This window comes from Thalassophryne amazonica, chromosome 1, assembly GCF_902500255.1.
Source record: "Thalassophryne amazonica chromosome 1, fThaAma1.1, whole genome shotgun sequence".
NCBI lineage: Eukaryota > Metazoa > Chordata > Actinopteri > Batrachoidiformes > Batrachoididae > Thalassophryne > Thalassophryne amazonica.
Window position 1 is genome coordinate 9,070,298 of NC_047103.1, and position 23,450 is coordinate 9,093,747.

Consider the following 23,450-nt stretch of genomic DNA (forward strand, 5'->3'; position numbering starts at 1 on the left):
TGCTGGGATAGGCTCCAGCCCCCCGCGACCCTTAATTGGACTAAGCGGTAGAAGATGAATGAATAAAGTGAATTCAACCCAAACCCAAAACACTAAAAAGTCCCAGCATGCATGAGATGACACGAGCGGAGCGCCGCGAGGCGAGGCTCGCTCTATGGTAGACGAAGGCACAAACCGGAAATGACAAAAAATTTCCGCAGTGGGGAAAAAGCCACAAACTGTTGTCGTAAAAAGCCGTTAAAAGCCACAAACCAACGGTAGACGAACATAAACATTATAAAGAAGAATAGACGCGCCATTGGAAGCTGAAAGGTTTTAGCTATGCTCATGCTCCACCGAAGCATTTACTCAAAAAAAAAAAGTCTGAAGGACCTAAATGACATGGTGAGATCAAAAGTTTCGCTTGTCATAGCCGCGACATATACGCAGTCTTCCCTGTAATAATCCCAGACACATCCAGCAGGTGGCAGACTGATCTACGCTAATCTATAGTAATATTAAGCAATACAAATTGTGTACATCAAGGCAGAGATATTTCTTAACTAGATTAAGAAAATATAACATTTCTTTTTCTTTTTTTTTAGCATCAAGAACATTGAATTTGGAACCAGCTTTCAGTCGCCTCCAAAATTTCTATCGTCTCCAGTCATAAAATTTGATCTAATCATAAACTTTGGTGAAAGCTTCTTAAATATGATGACTTTCTCCTTTTTCTCTTGAATTTTTTCAGTGTTTTGAGGTTTTAATTTGCTGGCTTCAGCTAAAGATGAAACAGTCGTTTAATTAAAATTTTTTTAAAAATTGGTTCAACTAAGCAGTCGATGGACATCGTGACCGCTCGCACTCCTGCACACAATTTCCCTGAAACATTTGAGAAGTTTGAGTGTGAGAGGAGCACAAACAGAAGAACATTCCTCTGGAGGCCTCCTGCTGACCTCCCTGATGGTCTCACCACATCTGGAGTCAGGCACCTGGTCGGCCACCACACAGGGGTCCTCAATCAGCTGCTAAGCCCCGCCTCCCACCCCTGGAGGGGGGAGGGTGATCAATGATGGACCTGTATGAGTGTGTGGTGGGGGGACGGAGCAAAGATAGCTTATAAAAGAGGAAGTCCTGGGTGGTGGAGGTGGGTGAGGCCTCTTTAAACAGACTGGCTTTGATTGACAGGCCTGATAGTTAGTGTGTGTGTGTGTGTGTATGTGGCGGGGGTGGGGGGGGTGGGGTGTGTGGTGGAAGCAAGAGACCAGTGGAGGGTTGTATTGTTGAACAGGGAGGGGGGGGGGTGATGGAAGGTTGAAAACTCCTGGGGGGGTATTTGGGGGGTCGGGGTGGTGTTGGGGGGGGGGGGGTGCAGGAGGAAAGTGAGCTTTTAATTAGTGGTCCAGAAGCAGATGTAGCAGATTGGTGCCCTGCTCCTGCTCCTCCTCCTCCTGTTGCAACTCCTCAGTGTCTGACAGCAGCTGGAAGTCATCAGCTTTGGGGTGCAGGGGGTGCTGAGGGTGAGGTGCACAGTTGAAGCACGCCGTTTAAATTTAAAGGCGTTCACCTTCTATAAGCACATTGGCTTGATATTCATTTCATCTCCCACGTGTTTCTGAAAATCCAATCTGTCACGATGTCGGTTGTAAGATCATCGCTCTGATGGCGCAGATTTAACGCCGCGTTGACTGTCAGCTGTTGTTAAATCTAACACACCAGCAGAGGAGAGCCGAGGTCACGTGACCCCTGAACAGGTCCTGGATAGATTGTAGTGAACGTTTCTGGATATTTTCTCAGCGGTTATCTTGTTTTCAACCTTTAGGACTTTGACACTGCAAGACAGTGTGGTCAAGAAGGGTGGGGAAAACAGAAATCTAGTTTGGCATTGGCTCCAAGAGGAGAGCAGGACCCAGATAAGGATCCAAATTAATACTGCATTTATGGCTTTTACAGCTACAAACGTAAAGTATTCTCAAAATAAAATCCCATTATTTGTCCACCTCACTGGACGAACAGCGTTCTAGTTCAGTTAGAACTGAACTTCGTTTTAATATATATAAAAAAAATAAAAAAAAAAATTTCAAATAGTCATTATGGGGTATTGTGTGTAGAATTTTGAAGGAAAACAAAAGAATTTCATCCAATTTGGAATAAGGCTGCAACATAAAATGTGGAAAAGCAATACACTGTACAACTGGAAATAAAGTTGAACTAGCTCAAACATTTTAATGATTAAGTCATTTATCACAAGATTTTGAAACATTCTCTGTTTTATGACGATCAATTCTACAAAGTTTTTCCTGGTTTGAAATTTTTAACTGCTTCTCACAACTGAGAAAAGCAGTTCACCGTATTTTCAGAGTATACGTCACACCCTGTTAAAAATGCCTCGAAGAGGAAACCCACATACAGTGCCTGTTTTTCTCACAAAACCCCATAATGACAACATCAAAGTTTTATTTTTCTAATTTTTGCAAAAACATTAAAAATAAAAAACTAAGAAATCACATGTACATAAGTATTTACAACCTTTGCTCAATACTTTGTTGATGCACCTTTGACAGCAATTACAGGCTCAAGTCTTCTTGAATATGATGCCACAAGCTTGGTGCACCTATCTTGGGCAGTTGGTCTATTCCTCTTTGCAGCACCTTTCAAGCTCCATCAGGTTGGATGGGGAGCGTCGGTGCACAGCCATTTCAGATCTCTCCAAAGATGTTCAATCAGATTCAGGTCTGGGCTCTGGCTGGGCCACTCAAGGACATTCACAGAGTTGTCCCAAAGCCACTCCTTGATATCTTGGCTGTGTGTTAGGGTCATTGTCCTGCTGAAAGATGAACTGTCACCCCAGTCTGAGGTCAAGAGCGCTCTGGAGCAGGTTTTCATCCAGGATGTCTCTGTACATTGCTGCATTCATCTTTCTCTCAATCCTGACTAGTCTCCCAGTTCCTAATGCTGAAAAAACATCCCCACAGCATGATGCTGCCACCATGCTTCACTGTAGGGATGGTGCCTGGTTTCCTCCAAACATGACGACTGACATTCACACCAAAGAGTTCAATCTTTGCCATCAGAAATATGGATGATGGAAGCCACTGTGCTCATTAGGATCTTCAAAGCAGCAAAAATGTTTCTGTTCCTTTCTCCAGATTTGTGCCTCGAGACAATCCTGCCTCAGAGGTCAATTCAATTCCTTTGACTTCATGCTTGGTTTGTGCTCTGATGTTCACTGTCAACTGTGGGACCTTATATGTAGACAGGTGTGTCTTTCCAAATCATGTCCAATCAACTGAATTTACCGCAGGTGGACTTAATTAAGCTGTAGAAACATCTCAAGGTGATGATGCACCTGAGCTCAATTTTGAACTTCATGACAAAGGCTGTGAATACTTATGTATATGCGATTTCTTAGTTTTTTTTATTACTAATTTTAATGAATTTAAAAAAAAAATCTTAAAAGAATATATCATTATGGGGTGCTGTGTGTAGAATTTTGAGGGGGAAAAATGAATTTACAGTATTTTGGAATAAGCTGTAACATAAAATGTGGGAGAAGTGAAGCACTGTGAATACTTTCTGGATACATTCTGGACAAGTTATCCCGGAGTATAAAACACTGCTTTTTTTTTGTGTTTTCAGCTCTTTGAGATGTTTGTGCATTTTTGTTGTGTACTGTTTACTATGAGAGCACCAATGCCCAGCATGCAGTCATTACCTCCATGATCTAAATGGCTTGCACAGCCATCTTTGGACAAATGCAACATCACCTGCCAGGAAGTCTTGGTCATCAATGTGAAGAATGAATGAACGTGATGGGCATTTACTGTTTTTATGTTTAGTGTTTTTTATTCCTATGAATAGCCATTCTAATTATTTTTAATACCAAATGTGCAATTTTTTGTTATACAATTCACACTGGAATTTAAGTCGCAGGATCCCAAAAGAAAAAAAAGAAGCACTCTGAAAAACACAGGTAAGTGGCAACAATTTGACATTATTTCCATAATCTTACCACATGACACACAATCAGAAAGAGGTGGGATAATAAATTATACACAGCAAACACGTACTTGTATTAATCACACAAAATGTAAGCTGCATAAATAAAAGTATTTATTAGTAACCTTTAATATTATAATCATTAATAATATAGCTGACAAAGCTAACACTTGTAGCACCAAATGCCACTATAATCAAACATTTACTCCAGTCAAATGGATGCAAATGTTTATATTCTTGACAAGCTTATCTAACAAAGAAAATAATATAAATTGCAGATTTTGTAAAAATAAACCTTGCATGGCTTTAAAGAATAAATACATAAATGAGCACTGGTAAATTTCCCCACAGTGTTTCTTTATTTTGTTTTGAAATACAATGTCAGAATTTTTAGCCTGTTATTTATTTTTATACAAAAATCGAAGAAATGTGCGCACAGATGAAAACACGGTGCCCAGAGTATAAAACAGCATCTCATCCAGAAAATGGTGCAAAACTTAAAAAAGAAACACCTCCCTGCACATATAAAAATAAATTAATACTTTCTGTCTCCAGTCATTGTCGACCTTTTTGTCTGGTCCTAAGAGTCTCTCTCACTCACACTCACACTCACACACACACACACACACACACACACACACACACACACACACACACACACACACACACACACACACACCATGAGGCTTCAATGGCTTTCCTTCACACCAGCACAGCCAATCACAATCACTTATTTACACCAACGGCCAACCACAAATGTTTCTGTACATTTAACGAGGTAAAAACTGCCACCAGGCAGCTATGTACAGGCCACGCTCCCAGCCGCCAAATATCAAGCCTAGCTTTCAAACAGAGTTAATGTCTTTAAAAAGGTTTACAGCAAGTTTAGACTGATTAGGTGAGGAAAAAAAAAATCACGCAGTAGTATAAAAAACAAAAAGATGTTAAATCTGAACATCAGCGGGATGTAAAACGGAGCCCCTGATGCCCCTTAGACCAACCCCAAATAATAATAATAATTAAAAAAACTATACAGTTGGCTTTGATATGCGAGAACGCAGCAGAACATGATTTCCTGGTTTTGTTAAAGAAACAGTAAGTGTTTATTAATATGTTGCCTTAGCAACGCAGCTTAATTACCAGTAGCGTCGTGAGAACTGAACTGAAAGACAGCGACTCTGGCGAGAGGAGGATAAGCCCCGCCTTCCCCCGCGTGGCCTCAGGCACTTGGGTTTGGACCCTGCTTTGCCAGTCCTGGCTGGTGCGGGCCCGTAGGTCCTGATAGGCTGGTCCCGCCCGAGAGGTAGGTGCAGTAGGGGGCTCATTCAGGAAGAGGTGACCTTAACGGTGGCGCCGGCTCCGCGCCGGCTCAATTCTATGTTGTGGGGTTAATTTATTTATTTTTTGTCTTCGCTGACTGAACCCTCTGCACCGGAGAGGAGCCAGTCAAAGCAAGGCTTCTGCGGTGACGGAAGGAGGTGCCGTGGGAGCGACGCTAATGGAGGCGACAGTCAGAACACGCGGCTGATCCCACAAAACTTCCGCCTAACTTTTCCCGTCAGGACGAGACGTCAAAACATCTGCTGTTCTTAAAGGCTGAGTAATGCTTCTCCATCCACGTGCATGAGAACATGCATGCATAACTATGGACCTGTCAATGTGACAACGCAGAAATCCGAGTGGAACACCACATTCTCACCAAGTACAATGTAAAGTATTATTTGTTAAATGAATGTACAGATACTTTTTATTTGTACAAGTATTCTTAAACTAACAGTCTTGGCATTAAAAAAAATGGTTTTACTATACTCTTAATGTTGGCAAGTATACTAGCTGGTTTGCAAGGTGCAGTTACGACTGAGCTATGCTAGCTAACGGGATCACAAGTCAAACAAATATACTTCAAGGGAATATTTGTAAGATTCAGCCTTGTCTTACAACTGGAAACAACAGTATCAGTCTTTGGAACAAACAAAACTTAATCATTTGTAGATTAGCTGAGACAGCTAGCTAGTACACTAGCCACCTACAATTTCCACTCAATTTTTGAAGTGATTCTGCACTGATGTGAATTTCTTGTCAACATTCACCAACACAGACCTCAAATGTGAATAATCCACACCAGATTGTTCAAATATTTTTCACCACATTGGGCAAATACGCACTAATCTACAATATATCCTCTTGCAATATGTTACTGTGACCTTGATATTTTGCATAAAATCAGTTGTGTAACTTGATAATTTATTTTATTTAATAAAGCAGAAGAGGCATCTCAGTTTTATTTTAAATAGGAACATTTCAAAACCTGATTTCTGGTAGTAATATATCAACACTGTAATTGTGTGCAACTTTAGCTTTTCTTCAGAACTGCCGTTTTAATGTGCAGCACTGAAAGGATGGAGATGAATTTGAAATTTGGCCAATTATATCCCAACATTTTGTTGGGATTTGGAAGGACTCCACGTCAACATGTCTTAGCATTGCCGGTTTTCATTTATTCAACTTATTCCTCGTGTCGAGACATTGATCTGTTCCGATAAAGAAGCATAAAACAGCCTTTAAGTCCTGCCGTAGAGAAACATTATCTGTCATTTGTGGATTTTTTTTTGTTGATTTGTCGTTTAGGACTGCAGTTGCGCGTTAGCTTGTGTGCTAACTGAGTGCTAAACTCTGGAAAGAGCAGAGCAACCGGACCGAGACTGACGGGAGTGCAACAGAAAAACAACTAAATGTATCATCAAAAGGGAAGAGAAACCACACACCGAGAAATGTAGAACAACAAAAGTGAGAGAACAGGTCGGAAAATACTGAGACATTAATGAAAAGCTTGCTGAGACGTCAACTTGTTGGTCAACTCTCACGCTAAGAGAATGGACATGATCATGTGATCTAATGCTGCATATAAAACACGCTCATGTATGTCAACCGGAAGGTGCAGAGTTACATGTAACATTCTACTGTATGCTAGCTAGGCTAACTGCTAATGCTAGCCCACTGCAGCCACTTTAAGGATCAACAGTAAATTTAATGCATAGATAGTAGAATGGGCGGGGCTGAGACACAGACTAATTTTGACGGGACCTGACAGCTAAAACATGGAGCTAATCATCGAACATAAATATCCAGCATCGGAACTACAAGATCACTAACCAAAAAAAAAAAATAAATAAAATAAAAATAAAATAAAAACATGGGGGTGTGACTGTCTGAATGATCAAGTGTAATATGACTCAAAAATATGCTAAAAAATGAACAGAATAAGCTATATGCTAACTAGCCTAGCTAGCTCGATAACTGAACAAGCTATAACAAAAGGACTCTGCTAGCTAGTTTGCTACACAATTAATAAAGATCATGGCTACAGATATGAGACATTTCTTCCCAGCATTAGCACCAACATACTGCAGTACTAGTACTACTAACCGAGTAGGACCAAGCAGTGATTAACTGTATCGTATCCATCTTTTCATAACCTGTGTCTGTGATGCACCTGATCTTGTGGGAATTTCGCCGTGTCACATACAAATCCTGTCAAAATTCAAAATGACTAAACAAATTACACAAAAACAGCAACAATTTTACATTGTTAGTATCTCATGAAAACAGCAGTACCTGTAATATACTGTTAATCAGAGCACGGCACCACTGGGTTCTGTTGTAGCAGCTCAGAGCGTCAGACCTTCACGCGCTCAGTATGACCGCTGAGTCTCACATCTGTAGCCGCAAGAATAAATTAGCAATTAAGAGGAAAAAATGCTAACAGAACAGTCAAATAAACTGTAGCTGCTTTTCTTGCAGCTGAAATCTACATCAAACTGTTTTTGTAACAGTTTGTACTTTGGTACGCCAAAATTTGAGTTTTGACTCAGTCTGATATGATACGGTTAGCTAATATGACAGCCGCTGACGTTTTGCACAGCCTTTACGCCGCCTCCTCGGCAGTAACGTGACAATTTGAGATGAACCGCTGCCACAAATAAATTAGGTTTTCTACACGAAATTCATTGCAAATTTCTTTGAAATGAAATGTTGATGGTTAAAACACTGGTGTAAGCACAGCCTTATTGTGTTTAACGTGCTTAAAGCTCTGAATGTGGAGCAGCAGCAGCGTTAGCGTCGTGAACAAAGTCAGAGGTCATACAATGGAACTCCGTTGGGCTCTATGTCAATAAATATGTTTTTGATTGTATTAGTGATGATTTTTATGGTCGTCTACAAATTTTACTTAAAGGAAAAAAATAATAATAAAAAGCTGGAATTTCCGCAACACTTCCTGCTTCATTTCTCTTTTGTGTGATTCGTGTCCGTTATGGTTGCCTTCCCGTTCGCTGCTCATCGTTCTCGTCACCGCGCCGCTAAGTTGCCCAACACGGTGATCGCTTCAAAAACTCTGCATATTTGTTTAGAGAACACAGAGGGCTGCCTGCCGTCATGTCTTCTCCTGCCCGGCGACACCCATGGCCTTCTCGGCGAGCCGTGGCTTCTGGGCTCCCGGGGAGGCGTGAGTGTCGGTGTGTGCGTGCTGGAGCGCCAGGAAAGGGTTGGTGGTGATGGTGCCTTGGCTCTGGGCGGCGGCGGTGGGCAGCAGGTTGCCGATGGGAAGCTGAGGGGAGGAGAGTGAGTTGGAGGAGATCTGAGCAGAGGAGGAGAACGAGTGCAGCTGCTGCAGGTCCTGCTGCTGCTGCATCAGCTGGTAGAACAACACCTGCTGCTGCTCCTACAGGAGGAGGAGGTGAGGAGAACAGACATGGAGACAGAGATGAAGCCACCAGGAAGAACGATGAAAACCCAGAGAGTTCAGAGGTCAAAGCAGCAACATTGACAAGTGCAGAGGAGGACAAGCAGAGGATAAAAGAGAGGCGAAAAATAATAATTAATACAGAAATATAACGGAGTCAAATGTGAATTATTCAAACATAGGCGGCAGAAGGAAATTTTACAAGGGGGATGAAGTGATCTGCTAATATAGGGTCTGATAATCGAGGATGATTTAAATGGTGCATTCTCAGGATTTTTGATACTTTGAATGTCAATTTTCCTTTATTTCTGATTTGTGTGGTTCGTTTAATATTAAAATATATAATACTACTTCATACATATATAATACTACTTCATTTGTTGCTTTATACTCAAATTATTTTTTTTCCACTGCCCCGTAAGAAAGGTAGTCGTCCTCAACCTGCATATTTTAAATATGAGTTCAAATATTTTCCCAGTGTTTATTTCACATAATGTGTAATTTATTATTGTAGGCAATAAATTTTTATTCACGTTACAATTTAAGTAAAAAAAAAAAAAAGTATATGCTCAAGTATAACTATTTACAAATCAACAGAATAAAGTAACATTTTATCAATTATTCACAGTTGCATTTTGTTGTCTCCTAGCTAGGCTAACTGCTAATGCTAACCCACTGCTCTATAACAGGTACAGTGTTCGCGTCTTTCCACAGAATTTTAGTCCTTTAACAGTTTGCTGCGTATTAGGAAATCTATTTACACTTTTATGAATATGCATTAAGTATGCTATCATTTTTTTGCCGTTAACTCATATCCATGTGGAAAAAATGATGAGTAAAATTGAAGGTTGCTCTTCTGCAATGGTTACACAAGCTGTTGACTAGTTCAGTGGTAAGTGGAAATCGCTGGTTCACAGCCCGGTCCAACATTTCATTATTTTATTCCCAAACCAGGCGCGTAACACATAACTTTATCCTGGTTTGTCTTCTTACAGCCAACGCATGAAAGTTCTAAAACTGAAGTCTAAAAAGTCCGACATGGGGAACGGACCCCACACGCTGTTGGACATTTTAAAAATCTATTTTAATGTCTCCATATGTCAGCGACAGAGTCTGACCCTCGGGCCAAATGGGATTAATGGTGCTTGTTCTTTTCCCTGTTTGCTGGTTTTAGCAGGTTCTTTAATTCAACATTTTTACATTCAAACAGTGAAAGTTGCTCTTCTGTCTCCAGACTGGACACCTGTGACGTGGGCAGGGCCCATAGCCTTATTTGGTGTTTTTTCTTGTTATCTGCACTAATTCACTCTTCTTGAGAACATGCTCTGATTTACACACAGGAACGACTCACTGTGTTTACAAATTTATCTGGATTTACAAGTTTTTTTCCTGAATCTTCTGTGGCACCAAATTAAAAATGAGAACTTTGAGACGTTTCCTAAAATATCTGTTCTATGAAAAGTGGAATTACTTTATTGCTGCTCGACTTTCTCTGGAAGCAGTATTAGTTCTACAAGGTTTGCAGTAGTTCACTGAACAATTAACTGCACAACAAAATCCAGTTGTGCATTTTAAGAAACGGCTACCGGCACAGAATTGGGCTGAAACGTGGAAGAAGCCAGTGTGGCCCCTTAAGGAGGTGATATCAGTGTTTCGTACCGCTGAAGGCTGTGAGCTCAGCAGCTGCTGGAGCTGATGTTGCTGCAGGAGGAGTCTCTGCTGCTCCGTCAGCAGGCCGAGCCGCGCGGCACTGCAGAGACAAAACACAGTCACTACAGCAACTTCAGGGAAGGTTCTGGAACTGTGCATGCGACCTGCAACAAAAAACTAATCCAGCACACCCATCTGATGACTTGCTGCACAAAAATGATCAAATCTTTAATTCTTCTCAACTCAACACATTTCAAGAAGTAGAGGAGAAAGAAAAAGGCTGCAGGTTCAGACGCCCTGACGTCGTCCTCATGGGTTTTTCCTCAGGTACTCTGGATTGCAAAGACATGCAGACTAATCCCACATGGGCCCTGAGGTGTGACTCTAAGTATGAACGGCTGCCTGTCAGAGATTATTGCTCTCTGACTGGATTAAAGCTGCTGCGGGGGGGGTGTCTGCGTTTGACAGGAAGAGGCGGAGCAGCACTGGACAAAATTTGCAACAGCTGTTTGACCGGTCAGCTGTGCAATCGGGATTAGCTGCCCGGGTACCAATAATGGACTAAAAACCCAGCAACAAAAAAATGGACCATAACTATGAGGAAAAAGCTGAACAACATCCTCATGCAACATGATCCTTTCTGCCCCTTCAGTCAAAAAACCATGTGCTTACAACCAAGGGTCAAGAGGATTTGCTGAAGATGAAGCATCTTGTAGCCTACAAGTAGGTACAGAGAATTAAGAATAATGGATTAAATAAAAGTGATGGGACACACAGGATGCATGAATTCACATTATGACATGCATAAAAACAAAAGCACAAACATATAATTTAACGCTCATCAGACTGAACGAGGATGTGAAGCTGTTGAACGCACATCGTCTCACCTGTTCTTACTAGCTGCTGAGCTGGTACAATTCCAACACGTAAGCAAAAGGAAGCAAAGAAAGGAGGACTTCTTCAAATTCACGCTGAAAACCTGAACTGAGCATCTGAGGGTTTTTAGACGGGCAGCAGTCAGATGTACCTGTTCGAGACGGGTAGTGTGACGCCCGTCGTTGAGCCTGTAGTGTGTGCGTGAGGGCTGGCAGTGCCCACCGGCGTCTGGATCACTCCGTTCAGAGCCCCGACAATTCCCCCCATTCCCAGAGCGCTTCCTGCGCCAAGTGCGCCCATTAGCCCTGCCACACCTCCCAACCCGGCCGGCGCCACTCCTATGGTGGCAACGCCATTGACTTGTGGTGGGCTCTGAGAGACAGAGGGCGGGGTGGAGAGAGAGGAGGTGGAGCCACTGCCACATGACGCGCTGTCCTGAGAAACAAGAGCACAAACAGAGCGCCACATTCAGAATGACAATCATAATAACAATAATAAATAAACCTTACAACTACAACAATAAATAGAAAAGAAAAAAAACCCTGAACTTATATAAATAAGCATTAAACAAAGTCAACATTTGGAAAATTTGCGCTAACAGGCTCTGCGCTCTCATTTTGGTTTAAAGTGTAGGTGACATGTAATTTTTTTTGAGCATTTAAGACTAAAATTAAACAGTTTGAAATGTATCATTTCCTGGTGCACAGTTACTGAAGACAGAAATATTCTATTTTGAACTGCACGCCACTAAAAAACAGGAAATTTCCTGGTTGGTCCCAATATCGGCGAAGAAGGAAGTAATCACAGCGCCGGAACCATTATCTTAACAGCCCCATTAATTTATGGATTTTTACAGGTTACTGACAGCCTCGTTTCCACAGAGTGGTTCGAATCGGAGCTGCACCATGTTTTCCGTGTTAGAACGGTTATTCTCGCTGGCAGAATCCTTCTGACTGGCAGATGGAACACTTACAGTAGTGTTCAGAATAATAGTAGTGCTATGTAACTAAAAAGATTAATCCAGGTTTTGAGTATATTTCTTATTGTTACATGGGAAACAAGGTACCAGTAGATTCAGTAGATTCTCACAAATCCAACAAGACCAAGCATTCATGATATGCACACTCTTAAGGCTATGAAATTGGGCTATTAGTAAAAAAAAAAAAAAAAAAAAAAGTAGAAAAGGGGGTGTTCATAATAATAGTAGCATCTGCTGTTGACGCTACAAACTCAAAACTATTATGTTCAAACTGCTTTTTTAGCAATCCTGTGAACCACTAAACTAGTATTTAGTTGTATAACCACAGTTTTTCATGATTTCTTCACATCTGCGAGGCATTAATTTTGGTGGTTTGGAACCAAGATTTTGCTTGTTTACTAGTGTGCTTGGGGTCATTGTCTTGTTGAAACACCCATTTCAAGGGCATGTCCTCTTCAGCATAAAGCAACATGACCTCTTCAAGTATTTTGACATATCCAAACTGATCCATGATAACTGGTATGCGATATATAGGCCCAACACCATAGTAGGAGAAACATGCCCATATCATGATGCTTGCACCACCATGCTTCACTGTCTTCACTGTGAACTGTGGCTTGAATTCAGAGTTTGGGGGTCGTCTCACAAACTGTCTGCGGCCCTTGGACCCAAAAGAACAATTTTACTCTCATCAGTCCACAAAATATTCCTCCATTTCTCTTTAGGCCAGTTGATGTGTTCTTTGGCAAATTGTAACCTCTTCTGCACGTCTTTTATTTAACAGAGGGACTTTCCGGGGGATTCTTGCAAATAAATTAGCTTCACACAGGCGTCTTCTAACTGTCACAGCACTTACAGGTAACTCCAGACTGTCTTTGATCATCCTGGAGCTGATCAATGGGTGAGCCTTTGCCATTCTGGTTATTCTTCTATCCATTTTGTTGGTTATTTTCCATTTTCTTCCACATGTCTTTGGTTTTTTTTTTTTGTCCATTTTAAAGCATTGGAGATCATTGTAGATGAACAGCCTATAGTTTTTTGCACCTTCATATAAGTTTCCCCTCTCCAATCAACTTTTTAATCAAACTACGCTGTTCTTCTGAACAATGTCTTGAACGTCCCATTTTCCTCAGGCTTTCAAAGAGAAAAGCATGTTCAACAGGTGCTGGCTTCATCCTTAAATTGGGGACACCTGATTCACACCTGTTTGTTCCACAAAACTGACGAACTCACTGACTGAATGCCACACTACTATTATTGTGAACACCCCCTTTTCTATTTTTTTTTTTTTACTAATAGCCCAATTTCATAGCCTTAAGAGTGTGCATATCATGAATGCTTGGTCTTGTTGGATTTGTGAGAATCTACTGAATCTACTGGTACCTTGTTTCCCATGTAACAATAGGAAATATACTCAAAACCTGGATTAATCTTTTTAGTCACATAGCACTACTATTATTCTGAACACTACTGTATATTGACTAGCGCGTACGCTTCTCCTCTCGACACTGAGGCCAAACAGTATTTTCACATTATTTTATTGTTTTGTGGATCATGGGAATTTCGCTGCGTGCAGACTGAGACGTTGTAAGCACTTGAGGAACTGCGAGTCTTTTAACTTGCAGCGCAAAGCGGCTCGCAGTGGAACAAGAGGATCCATTCACAGGAGAGACTCGAACCATCAGCCGCAGACACAATGACCAGATTACACCTGCAGTTGACCGTGCCGGTCGCGGATCAGTGCAGCAGAGACTCAAACCATCATGGACTTTTCTTCAGCCAGGACAACAAATTAAACTATTTTCAGACGTCATTTTGTAAAGGTGGATAGGTTTTCAGGTGATCTCACTAACACGGACAGGTAAGACTATATATTATTTACTCCTTGTGTGAATGGTTTTAATATTTAATAATAACGTGTAACGCTACTAACGTACAGTACACTAACTATTCAAGAAGAAAACAATATTTATTTTAAAAATAGCTGATATTTTCAGTCTCTCATGACATTTTTCAGATTTGAATGTACTTGTTTTCAAAAAACATAAAAAATCCACTCCATCACTTTTTCACTGATGTCACAGATAGTAAAATCCTGAAATTGCCTGCATGATTACCTCCGCCGAGGAGGTTATGTTTTCGGTTGGGTTTGTTTATTTGTCTTTCTGACAGCAGCATAACTCAAAACGTTTTGAACAGATTTTGATGAAATTTTGTGGAGTGGTTGGAAATGACAAGAGGAACAAGTGATTAAATTTTAGTGGTGATCCGGATCACAATCCAGATCCCGATGCTAACGCGTTAGCATGTCTATGGCATTTTCAATGTTAAAAGTTAGCATTAAGCAGTTGCAGCTGTAATCACGTTCGGGTGCATTTGTTTTCAAACTGTAATATTTCTTATTTTTACCTCTGCCAAGGAGGTTGGAAATGACAAGAGAAACAAGTGATTAAATTTTAGTGGTGATCTGGAATCACGATCCGGATCCCGATGCTAACGCGTTAGCATGTCTATGGCATTTTCAATGTTAAAAGCTAGCATTAAGCAGTTGCAGCTGTCATCACGTTCGGGTGCATTTGTTTAAAATTGTAATATTTTTATTACCTCCGCCAAGGAGGTTATGTTTTCGGTCGCGTTTGTTTGTTTGTCAGCAGGATAACTCAAAAGGTTTTGAACGGATTTTGATGAAATTTTGTGGAGTGGTTGGAAATGACAAGAGGAACGAGTGATTAAATTTTAGTGGTGATCCGGATCACAATCCGGATCCCGATGCTAACGCGTTAGCATGTCTATGGCATTTTCAATGTTAAAAGCTAGCATTAAGCAGTTGCAGCTGTCATCACGTTCGGGTGCATTTGTTTTCAAATTGTAATATTTTTATTACCTCCGCCAAGGAGGCTATGTTTTCGGTCGCGTTTGTTTGTTTGTCTGTTTGTCAGCAGGATAACTCAAAAAGTTTTGAACGGATTTTGATGAAATTTTGTGGAGTGGTTGGAAATGACAAGAGGAACAAGTGATTAAATTTTAGTGGTGATCCGGATCACAATCCAGATCCCAATGCTAACGTGTTAGCATGTCTATGGCATTTTCAATGTTAAAAGTTAGCATTAAGCAGTTGCAGCTGTCATCACGTTCGGGTGCATTTGTTTTCAAATTGTAATATTTCTTAAATTTATTTTTGTTTATATATTAATAATCTAATGATTATTATATACAATTTTAGAGAAAGAGACAAAAAGAAATAGATCACTGTGCCAAGGAGGGAATCTCTTTAGGGTCAGTGACCCTATGGCCTTGTTTAGAGAATTTAGAGAATTCATATATTTGCAGTTTAGTTGAATAATAAATTGAATTTTGTCTTGTATTTGTTTTTGTCTATAAGCACATGCAATATTAATATCAGTGCTCAGATGACAGTAGTTTCTGGGAAAGGTGCAAGCTGCAGTAAACTGTGATGCCAAGCTCTAAGGATACATGCTATCCAGTCACAGCAGATGAAACTTTTTTTTACTACTGAGCAAACATCATTGTTAGACTTTTTTAGGTTCAAAGATTCCACGGCGTGTAGATGTTATGGCGTCAGTGACCCCATGGCCTTGGCGGAGGTTTGCACTCTCTGAGTGCTTCTAGTTTATTTTATAATCACCATCAATGTTGTCAGACTGAAGGTTTTCGTCTCCCTAACTGTGGTCTAAATAAGGCTCAAACCCATAAGGCTGTTTCCTCCACAACTTCTTCAGACACACGTTCAGACTGGACTTAAGGGGGGCGGGGGGGGGGAAGCTCCACACTAGAAAAAAATGAATAGACAGAAAACAGCTTGTCCTCCACTGTGTTTGCAATCGATTTAACCTTGAATCAGCAGGTTCCGTTCTGGTGATGACGTAGCAACAATATGGCTGCAGCTGAGGACTGAAATAGAGCGCAGTCTTCAGACAGCTGTTGTTTATCCTTCACCCGCGCACTTATCAACTTTTATTGTTCAGGATTTTTAAAAGATACATTTAATCGTTTTTAGTGATTATTTGTGCACATTTTTTGGTGTCACTTACACTTTAAAACACAAAGGTTCCCACACCAGAGCTGCAGAGTTCGACTTTGAAACAAGTCCATTTGGATATATTCTTCAGAGGTTGCTTGGGAAATTAAACGGACTAGCGTATTGCCCGTGGGGATCCATGGGCTCTAGATTGGGTTGTGTTTATAAAATAGGTAGATGACATTTGTCAAGGGTGGTAATAAATTATGCAAAGTTTCTATAATGATTTGGAATGGCGTGTGAGTCCAGAATTTAATTATCAACGTCCATTGTTCACCGTTGTTACGTAATGTCTCTAATTTCTCCTATCAACATTCTGATTTCGCAGCGTCCATCCTTGACCCAAAATACATAAACACACCATATGGAAAATGTCAGCTCTCCCCAGTTTTTCTGTGATCAAAGCCATACACACGTGCGCACACATACATGCACACAGAGGCCACTTGGCTTTTAATATACAGATTAGCCTCAAGGAACATGCTAGTTTTCACTTCACCTTGTTCCTTTGTGTGGCCAACAGACTGCACCTGGAGGAGCGGCCTCTGCTCGTGGTTGAGCAGTGGTTTAAGTCAAGACCATCAATGCTAGAAGAGCCGCCCTCATTAGCACTGGAGGTGAGATGATAGTTGCTGAAACAGCAGTGCCCGCTAACAACTCAACTCCGATAATAGAGGCAGTAGCAATGCTACCATTTAAAATGCTTCTTTGACAACTACGTGGATATTTTTGTGATTAGTGACAAGGAAAGTCGGCAGACAAAGCTGGTCGGACATATCACTGCAACCGGTTCGGCATATCCACGTGCTGCTCCACTAAATGTCATCCTACTCTACTGAAACAACATTACAAGAGATTCTAGAAAAAATCCATGAAGCTATAATGTTTTTAAACAAGTAAACATTTTATTTTTGAGTCGCGTTTGACTGTTTGCACTGTGAGTGTCAGTAGTGTGATCAATCCGACTGTGTGGTGATCAGGTGATAGATGTTTGTTGTTACCTGAGCTGCACCTGGTAGAGATGAGTCGGTGGCTCCCTTCACATCTACAACACAGACAGACAGATTCAGACTCCGTGTGTTTACATGTAAAAGTACCAGCAAGCCTCATGCCAAGTGATATTTTGTGGGTTTAAAGATCTGATTTGTGGCTGTTCTGTGCTCTTTGTGTTGATCTCCGAAATGAAGTTTGTCTATTCTGGTCCTGGCTCTGCCCCATAACTGGTGATATCAGACAGAATTCATCACATTACAGCTGAAGGACTGATTATTTATTTTTGCTACTGCGGTGTCCTGTTGCTGGAATGCAAATCATGAACACAAACACCTGATTACAGTCTGATGAAGCTTCATAATATGTAGGACTGCGCAGAAGATGATAACCACTAGCAAAGCGCAGATCAGGGCTTTTTGTTTGTTTTTTTAATACAAACATCTGCGCCCACTTGACCCATCGTGAGAGCCAATCTGCACCACCCAAAACACAAAAACACACTGATTAACAACCAAACCTTGACACGACCCACCGCAGGAGAAAAGCCAATGGGTCTGTGTTGCGATGGAATCCATATAATTGAGGTAGAACATGGATTTGCACCGAAGACACCACAGAGAGGACAGAAAAACTCAAGAAACACCAGCAAAGCACTAGGGTTGGGTATTGAGAACCGGTTCTTTTCGGGTATCGTTAAGAAATGATTCGATCCACCAACATCAATAACCTTTTTGATTAACGATTCCCTTATCGGCCCTTCAGAACAGCCATTGTTTTTTGGGGTGTTTGTCGGGAAAATGATCATGTCTCCACATTGATTACAGAACCCCTGCAGGGCCTGTAATCACCCGTTTCTCTAGCGCAGCTCTTCTTTGAAGCTTGAAGCAATGAAGCATTAATCCGACCCGCTGCTTTGTTGGTTTATCTTAATTTTTTCTCGCTAAAACCCTAAAGAGCATATGTCTGTGAGCAATATTTACCTTTATGTTAAACCGACCTGTTATGGTCTTCTGAAACAGTTGATAGATGTGTTTTATAACTTATAAAGGGGATGTCTATGGCATGTTCAATGTTAAAGTTAGCATTAAGCTGTTCACATCTCAGTACATTTGTGTGCATTTGTTTTCTGTATAATAATTAATGGCTCAGTGCTTGTCGTGAAAGAGTCAAGTGTATTACAAATTGTAATATCTTTTAAATTTATTTTTGTTTATATAATCATAATAATAATAATAATAATAGCAACAATAATAATAATAGTAAAATAACTAACAATGCTACAATACAATTTTAGTGAAAGAAACAAAAAGAACCTGATTAAAAACACAACAGAAAATATAAAACCAACTAACAGTGAACATGAATAAATATAGAGACTGTGACTCTTACACCTGCACTTCATCCCTGTTTTATTTAAGTTTAATGACAGTTTGTTTTGGTCAAACCATATTTTCAGTTTGTTAATTTCTTCAGTGATTTCCTCCAGAACTATCTGCCAAGCTAGAAAACTGCTGCATCCTAGTAAGAGCAGAATACTACTGGAATGAATTTGAATAAGGAAAGTTGTTTTTTCTCACCAAAATGGATGCTGCACTCACTGCAGTTTATTGTCCGAAATAGTCCCAGATTGCATTTCAGAGCTTCTAGAATTCAAACATTTTTGTGCGGGTGGTGTTGGGGGTAATTTTGGGTTTCAGCTTTTTTTTTTTTTCACCACTTTCATCCCTGAATATGTCAATCGTGAGTCACTTTTGTGCAGATTAAAGTCACTAACTGGGACTCCTGTCTTGTTGCAAGATAGAAACTAGAATCGTCGTCCGTTCTGTTTGCACAGCTCCAAACGCTGCGCGGCTCTCTGCCAAGTCAAGTTAGAATGATAGAGTCCAGTTGGAGTTCATAACTTTCCAAATGTTGTAATACAAACAAACTGCAATCGATCAATACTGTTTTTTCCTCCCAAAATGAGATGTCCTGCGCTGATGCGCAGCAGCCAGCTGGGCTCAGCTCAGATGTACGGAGAGACTTTCATGCCAAAATGTCTGATAGGAAATGCTTTTGACAAAAACTACAGATTTTATTTATTTTTATTTTGTCCAGAGATCAAGGATCCAGTGACCAATTTAAAATGTTGTTGACATAGAAAACCTGTAAAGCTTACTTTTAGTACACAGAAAATTCACAAGAAGTATCGATAAGCAGAATCGATAATGGCATCGATAGATAAAATCTTATCAATACCCATCCCTACAAAGCACCAATGACAGAAGAATAAACCAAAGAAAACTGAGAAATATACTAAATAAAAGAACACTACTGGGTTCCACAAAAGATAGTAATAAAATAAAATGTGCAATGCACGTGAACAAAAACCATGACACTTAGGCCCTGTGTCCGTATAGCATATGTTTCTGACAAACTGTTCATCCCAGCAGTTTCAATGGTGGAAGAAGCCTGCGCATGGGATCTGTTTCAGCAACAATGAAAAGGTAGTGATGACCTAATCATGTACACCAATAAAAGTACTCACCCTCAGTAGGAACATATCATCTGTCCAATCTGCTATATAGATGAGCCTTTTCTTGGTCTCTTTTGACATACTGTTTGTGACATATCAGCTGACTGAAGACAGAAAGTTGCTAAATTGTGCTTGAACACAAAATGTCTTTGTCCAATTCTAAAACTTTCTTACATTGTAGAAGTGCTCCAGTTTATCCGTTCTAAAGTACAAACTTCTAAATGTTTACAAACTGAAGGATGAAGTAAACACCTTCCAAAAACGCTCAGTCCAGCCCTTCCTGACTCACGCTGGGATGCTGGCATAAAGGAGCTTTTATAATTCTTATGTGCCGCCTTCAGGATGAGATGAGCTGAAATTGTTGAAGGGGCACGTGTAGATGCGACCAATTTAATGAGTTCATAGTGCTGCGTTATAACTCCGACAAAAAAGCCACAAACTTGAAGGTTTCGATGTGGCGGAAGCCGTAAAACAAAGCGCCATGTTTCTTTACGTTCTTTTACCTTTGGCCACTTTTTATTGAGGCGACATAAAATTCTGACCCTGACAACTGGTTCACCTGCAGACTCTATTTCAGCACAGATCACTTTAGAGTGTGTTCGACGTGTAAGCGTACCGGACGGGGTCACGGTGGGCGTGAACGGCACAGACAGCTGAGCGCTGAGGAGCTGCAGTCTCTCTTTTTTCATGGTCAGAGTTTTGATCTGCTCCTCCAGTCTCCTGTTCTCCTCCTGCAGCTGGTGGAGTGACTTCAACATCCCCACCACTGGAACCAGAAGAGACACACACAATTTACACACACACACACACACACACACACACACACACACACACACACACACACACACACACACACACACACACACACACACACACACACACACACACACACACACACACATAAAACCTTATTTTTCTTCAAGACCTCACAGCTAACCCGCAAGCAACTGCTCAAGCAGGCAAACGTCACAGATTAGCTCCTGTGCTATCGGAGAGCATCAATCCTGGCGTGTACGATCCTTTTGGTTGGGGATCCAGTGTGGGTCTGCATGTTGATTTTGCAGGAGTTTGATACCAGATGTTCTTACTGACACAATTTTAGATGTACACAGAGATTACGGGATAAGTGGGCCTTGAACCGTGGACTGTCACAGTGTCAGGCAAGATGGTACAAGACCTGCACCCTCTCAGTCCTTTCTGGAACGCGTTTGAAACACGTTACACAGTTAGACAAGAAAGATGTTTTTAACTTTTAATTAAATACGTACTGTAAATGCTGTTTTTCTGACACACACATCATCAAGCATACGCATGGTGTGTCAGGACGTCTGATCCGCTAGGACTAAGTACCGGTAATTTTAACTATTTTGTGCATCATGAGATAATGTCATTGTGCAGCCAGGATCACCTGGTGTCTGTGGTAATGAGACGTTAATGCGCTGTGACATTTTAAACTTGTAGGGCAAAGACAGAGACAAGGTGGGGATTGGGAGGGTGGGGGTGGGGTGAGAGAAAAGGCTCCACCTGCTGATCTAACGGGAGGCGCAACTGTAGCGCGAAGTGCCAGAGGGACTTTTCTTCATCCATGACAAGCGCAGTGTTCAAAGCATGTGGGGAAAAAAGTAGTGGCTTATAGTCTGGTAATTACGGTATTTACATCAACGTGCGTTCGCCATGTGTAGCTTTCTGAGCTCATGCTACGTCACAGCATTCCACAAGTGATCTGGGGGATTTTTTTCTGATTGGTTAAAATTCTGTCAATGGCAGCATTTATGAAATCGTTGATTGATGAATTGTGACTTTTGGAGACAGCTATTTCAGTTGTACGGGCGCCTTATTTTCATTTATATAGATCAATCATTAGTTTATAGCACAGTCTTGCTTCCCAGCTGTATTTTATCAGTGAGTTTTCTTTTCCTTTAAAATAAAAAATACATAAAAAAAATAATTCAGTAACTTCCTTTCTGTCCCTCTTATTGTCATCAAAACCGCCTGTTAGTGCTGAGTAAATCACGCCCGTGCACTCGAGTGTGTGGCGGTTGCACAGATTCTTAAAGTAGCCCTGCACTGAAATAAATGCAGTCAGATCTTTGGACCAAAAAATGACATATTTAACATAAGATCCTTCTGAATGTAGTAAAGTAAATCTGCAAGCCCAGATCTGTCATTCAACGGAGAAATCTTAGTTTAAAAATGACACATTTACAGCTAAAATTTAGCCCTCCGCAAAACTGTCAGCACATCCGGGACACTGCCGAGACGTAAAAGAGAAGACACTATCCCAGCATGCATTGCGCGCGCCAACTGTAATTTGCAGATTTACGTCAGTTTGCATCTCTTACAAAATCACCTTTTTATTGTCTTATACAGAAGGATTGACTTTTTTTTATTGTCTTGCGGTACGTTTGGTGAGTACACATTTCTTTTATTGTTGCTTGAAAATGATTTTTGGGGACTTTTTCATACGCCCATTTAATTGAGTGGTGTCACATTGAAAATCTACTGTCTTTAGCCTCTGGTGTTACCGTCGTGGGGTACGGATGTGGGACCCGCAAAGAATTCAAGTCATTAAAAAGATATAAACCTCTTTCAGCAGCCACGGAGCTCTGCGGCTCCGATTACCGAGACCGTGCAGCGCTGCGGATTTTGCCGCAAGAAGTCTGTCCTTGCGGGCAACAGGTGTCACCGGCCGCTCCGCATCAAAACAGCGAGCTTAGTCTCTGGACTTGCTGCCAAGTTGGCCACACCTCCATTCAGTAGACAGGGAGGTGGTGCTGGCTGCACAGCAGACACGGGGGCGGTGTGAGTGGCCCGCTGCGGTGTTTACCGAGCCTGCAGACTCGGTAAGCGCATCGGAGGCAGTGAGAGCAAGGCGTCAGGGAAGAACGTTGCCCGCTGTCAATGTCGCCGCTGATCTGAGCATGCAGAGCTGTATCTCGCATTCATTGCAGCTTACTTTTGGATGTTGAAACCAGGATGTGTATAACAGTAACATTACTAACAGATAAAATCAATTTCAATGCGGGACAGGACTGAAGGCACTAGCGCTCCGTCTTCTCCCCGACGTCATGGAAATGACCCGGATGTACAAACTGTTTTCACGGAGGGCCAAATTTTAGCTGCAAATTTGTCATTTTTAAAAGAAGATTACTCTGCTGAATTACAAATTTGGGCTTACAGATTTACTTTACTGCATTCAAAAGGGTCTTATAAATACATATCAGCTATTTCTTTCTGAGATCTGACCACATTTATTTCATTGCAGGTCTACTTTAAAGGCAGAACATTTGCATTGTGTGGGTGCATTTATTTTCCACCTCACCGTCTCCCTGCGCGCCCTGCTGCAGTAGGAAGCTCTGCCCTTCATTCCACTGTCTCTCCAGTAGCTGCTCTATGCTGGTGGCCACCGGGGGCAGCGTATCTCCGCCGCTGCTGCCTCCTGCCCCCGTTCCTAGCAACCCCAGCCCTGGCCCCGGCAACGACCCCGAGGAGTCATAACGGATCTGCAGGCCACCAATGGGAGAGCTGCGGAGAGAGTAGACAGAAAAGGAGAGATAGAGAGGTCAACGGGGAGATTAACGAGCCAACATAAACGTCAGACAAACAGACACTGTCGGGTATAAAACTACATCAATTTGTTGTTACAGTGGCCTCTAATGAAAAGAGGCCAGGCGGTGAG

General features: G+C 41.3%; 1 protein-coding gene across 5 annotated transcripts in view; it reads right to left on the bottom strand.

The window, feature by feature from the left end:
* Positions 1-4,317: 4,317 nt before the first annotated feature.
* mllt10 (MLLT10 histone lysine methyltransferase DOT1L cofactor) overlaps positions 4,318-23,450 on the bottom strand; it is a 162,898-nt gene continuing 143,765 nt past the window's right edge. For 3 of the 5 annotated variants that reach the window (XM_034161004.1, XM_034160803.1, XM_034160865.1), the window contains 6 exons: positions 23,094-23,296; positions 20,388-20,537; positions 17,265-17,308; positions 11,397-11,680; positions 10,379-10,469; positions 4,318-8,698 (listed from right to left, as the gene is read on the bottom strand). In XM_034161004.1, coding sequence (XP_034016895.1) covers positions 8,411-8,698; positions 10,379-10,469; positions 11,397-11,680; positions 17,265-17,308; positions 20,388-20,537; positions 23,094-23,296 — 1,060 coding nt within the window. In that variant the 3' untranslated portion in view covers positions 4,318-8,410. Of the gene's footprint in view, positions 8,699-10,378; positions 10,470-10,919; positions 11,278-11,396; positions 11,681-17,264; positions 17,309-20,387; positions 20,538-23,093; positions 23,297-23,450 lie in introns of those variants that run through there. The other 2 variants (XM_034160936.1, XM_034161083.1) reach the window with 2 other exon arrangements.